Genomic DNA, 3,170 nt, shown 5'->3' with positions numbered 1-3,170 from the left:
TACAATTTAGGGTGTTTTAAACAAGTGAATCTTGTTAAAAGTTACATGCGGTGGCCATGCTGGAGCATAGGCCCTTTTCACATGACGTGACGCAACTTCCTTTCTGACGCGCAGTTAAAAACAGATGCCAGCATTTGTGTAAATAAATATAAAACGTAGGTCATAGCTGTTTTTTAAAGATCACATTGCATAGCCTATAACGAAAATAAAATACGGTCGATCATATTAATAATTAATAATAATTCACAAAGTAAAAACACAGTATAAATGTAGTTAAAGCGAAATTGAATGGAGGAATTTAAGTAATTATAGAAGTCCAAAGTTCTGTAGAACTACACGACTGTACTTTTTGTATTGTTTCAATATTAAGCCATTTTATTCTTGAACTGGATAACGAGTTTCGTCATACAAATCTGAAAGCAAGCAGTTGCGGCAAGCAAGCCACCCATCTAAAGCAGATGCGGAAAAACGTTCGCAAAAATAACCCGACTGTAAGTACATTAACATTATTAGTCTTAACTCTTAACTAACGCATTTCATATTTCAAGTTTTTCCCACATTTTCCCAAGAAGTCTCTGGTGTAAAGGTATAACGGAAGTACAGATACACTGCTTTGCGGGAAAGCGGAAGTTAGCTGACGTCACTGTGAAAAGGGTCTATTTCCTGAGCATCAACCCGGTAAGTGAACAGCAAAATGTAGATGCCTTCACGAGACTAATGATGAGCACAGACAACAGAGAGATAATTAAATTCGGCGCTTTTATTTCCAACATGAGTTCATTCGTGGCTGTATTATTTAATTCATGCAAAGTTACGTCTTTATTGGGACAGGACTTGACGGATTATCTTATGTGACTCAGTGTGAGTTCGTCTCTGTTTCTTAGAGACAAGCTGCATAAACTAGCTACATTTCAGGCATTTATGTAACACATCTAATATGTACGTTAATGGCTGTTATGAAGTTTACTAATTACAGCAAAGCAAGAACGTATGCTTTACCAATGCACGCTGTTGTTGTTGTCTCGTTTCCCCTCAGACGCAGTGCTGCAATGGCGATCCTGCGTGCAATTCTCAAAACACCCACAAGATGGCGACGTTTATCGGTGAATTCGATATTACAAAACCGATAACCGATTATGGTAAAATGTTTAAATATCGGGAAAATATCAGTAAATCGATATATTGGTCTATCTCTAATTACCGCCAGCTATCTCTCAAATGGACCATTGACACTCCTAATTGAGATTGTAGATAAGAGTGTCAATGGTCCATTTGAGAGATAGGTGGCGGTAATGCACTTAAGTCTGCGATCCACCGAAAAGCAAGAAGAAGAAGTAGACGCATCGGCTGTTGAGAACGCGCTCAGGACAGTTCAGAATTTGCGGTGAATCAGAGGTAAAAAAACTATATAAATACTGTTCAGTTTCTTGCACATACCGATCGTTTCGTGTCTTTACACATCAATGTATCGTCACGAGCCGCAGGGTTTAATTTGGTTTTGTTTGAGTATGTTTATTTGACTCTCAAAGCCGTTATTCCCATTCATTTCCATTATATGACTGACAGACTGCAACTGTTTGAGTTAAAAATCTTCGTTTGTGTTCTACTGAAGAAACAAAGTCACCTACATCTTGGATGCCCTGGGGGTAAAGCAGATAAACATCAAATTTTCATTTTTGGGTGAACTATCCCTTTAACTATTTATTTATGAGTAATTAAAGAGTAAGTATGGAATACCTACTTGTCAGTATTGTAATAGTGACTAGTTGCAAACCTAAGTAATACTAATGAACAGAATGTAGTCTAGTCACTATTACTACTAACTAAATTCTAGTTAGTTGGAAGCAATGAATGCTAAAGCGGCTTGCCACATAGTTCTGCTTAATGTGGCAACCTGTTGAAAGGCAGTTCACGAGCGTCTACTCACCACACGCTGCCATAAGCTCCCGTTCCGATCTGCTTCAAGCAAAGGTACTTGTCCGGAACTTCCCATACCGTACCGTTGATCTCTTCTCGACTGAATTCCATCCGTGACTCCATTTAGCGATGAAAGAAAACAGGCAGAGAGCAAACGTTCACCGCGCACACAGCGACTCCTACGCGATATTATGCATTCGAGCACCAAAAGGTCACTGCGTAGGAACGATTCTTTTTCACGCCAAAATAACACAGCCTTTTATATGGTTCCATATAGCGCGGAGCGGCCGCGGAATCGACGCTTTAAATCACTAGCCATTGAAACTTTGAAACGCTCGTGGTGATCGAACGCGCTGAGATCTGTCTGACGTTGACGTCATGATCCCCCGCACACGCCCACTTTCGAATTCAAACAACTGCCGCTTTGATTGACTCACTGCTGCTCACCTTCATGTAAACACATACGGGTGATTCTTCAGCTCAGTTAACACAACATGTTTGCTAATTAACTGTGAATGCGAAAAACTAAATAGAAATGGATGTTTTAGCAAATTCTCAAATAAATACAATTTAGGCTATGATCTTCAAACTGTCCCTCTGTTGATGATTGGGTTCCTCTGTCACGTGTTCATGACGATCAACTCAGTTGTTCTCCAAAGTGATTGTTATCGACAGCAGTTCTTTATTATAAAAAACGTTAACATAAAATCAATTTAATTAAAATGATTATTTTTAGGCTTTTATGGAAAAAGAAAGTGCAATGGGTTTTTTTTCTTTGGAATTTTATAAATGTATTTGAGGGGAAGCTAAACAGTCATAATAGAGAAATTCTGCAATTCTACATCGTAAAATCGTGCTTGAAAGTTTGTGAACCCTTTAGAATTTTCTTTATTTCTGCATAACTATGACCCAAAACATAATCAGATTTTCACACAAGTCCTGAAAGACAAAGAGAACCCAATCAAACAAATTAGACAAAAATATATTCTTTGTCATTTATTTATTGTGAAAAATGATCCAGTGTTACATATCTGTGAGTGGCAAAAGTATGAAAATCTTTGTTTTTTTTGCTTTCAGATTGAAAACACCTCGGAACAGATGGACTCTAATTTCGCTTTCAGATTAACTGCTAATCCAGAGATTCACATGCTTTTGCCACTCATATCACATATTTGATCATTTTCCTGAATAAATAAATGACAAAGAAAATATTTTTGTCTCATTTGTTTGATTGGGTTCTCTTTGTCTACTTT

At 37.7% G+C, this 3,170-nt stretch overlaps 1 protein-coding gene across 1 annotated transcript in view; it reads right to left on the bottom strand.

Moving 5' to 3' along the window:
- The window catches only part of LOC107734522 (mitogen-activated protein kinase 13-like), a 14,440-nt gene extending 12,139 nt beyond the window's left edge, over positions 1–2,301 (bottom strand). Inside the window, exon 1 of the mRNA XM_016546495.1 lies at positions 1,928–2,301. Within this exon, the coding sequence (XP_016401981.1) occupies positions 1,928–2,040 (113 nt within the window). The 5' untranslated portion in view covers positions 2,041–2,301. The remainder of the gene's footprint in view (positions 1–1,927) is intronic.
- Positions 2,302–3,170: the final 869 nt, after the last annotated feature.

This window comes from Sinocyclocheilus rhinocerous, unplaced genomic scaffold (assembly GCF_001515625.1).
Source record: "Sinocyclocheilus rhinocerous isolate Xijiao unplaced genomic scaffold, SAMN03320098_v1.1 scaffold99, whole genome shotgun sequence".
Classification (NCBI taxonomy): domain Eukaryota; kingdom Metazoa; phylum Chordata; class Actinopteri; order Cypriniformes; family Cyprinidae; genus Sinocyclocheilus; species Sinocyclocheilus rhinocerous.
Note: the sequence above shows the minus strand (reverse complement) of the source record. Positions and strands in the feature narration are given on the sequence as shown.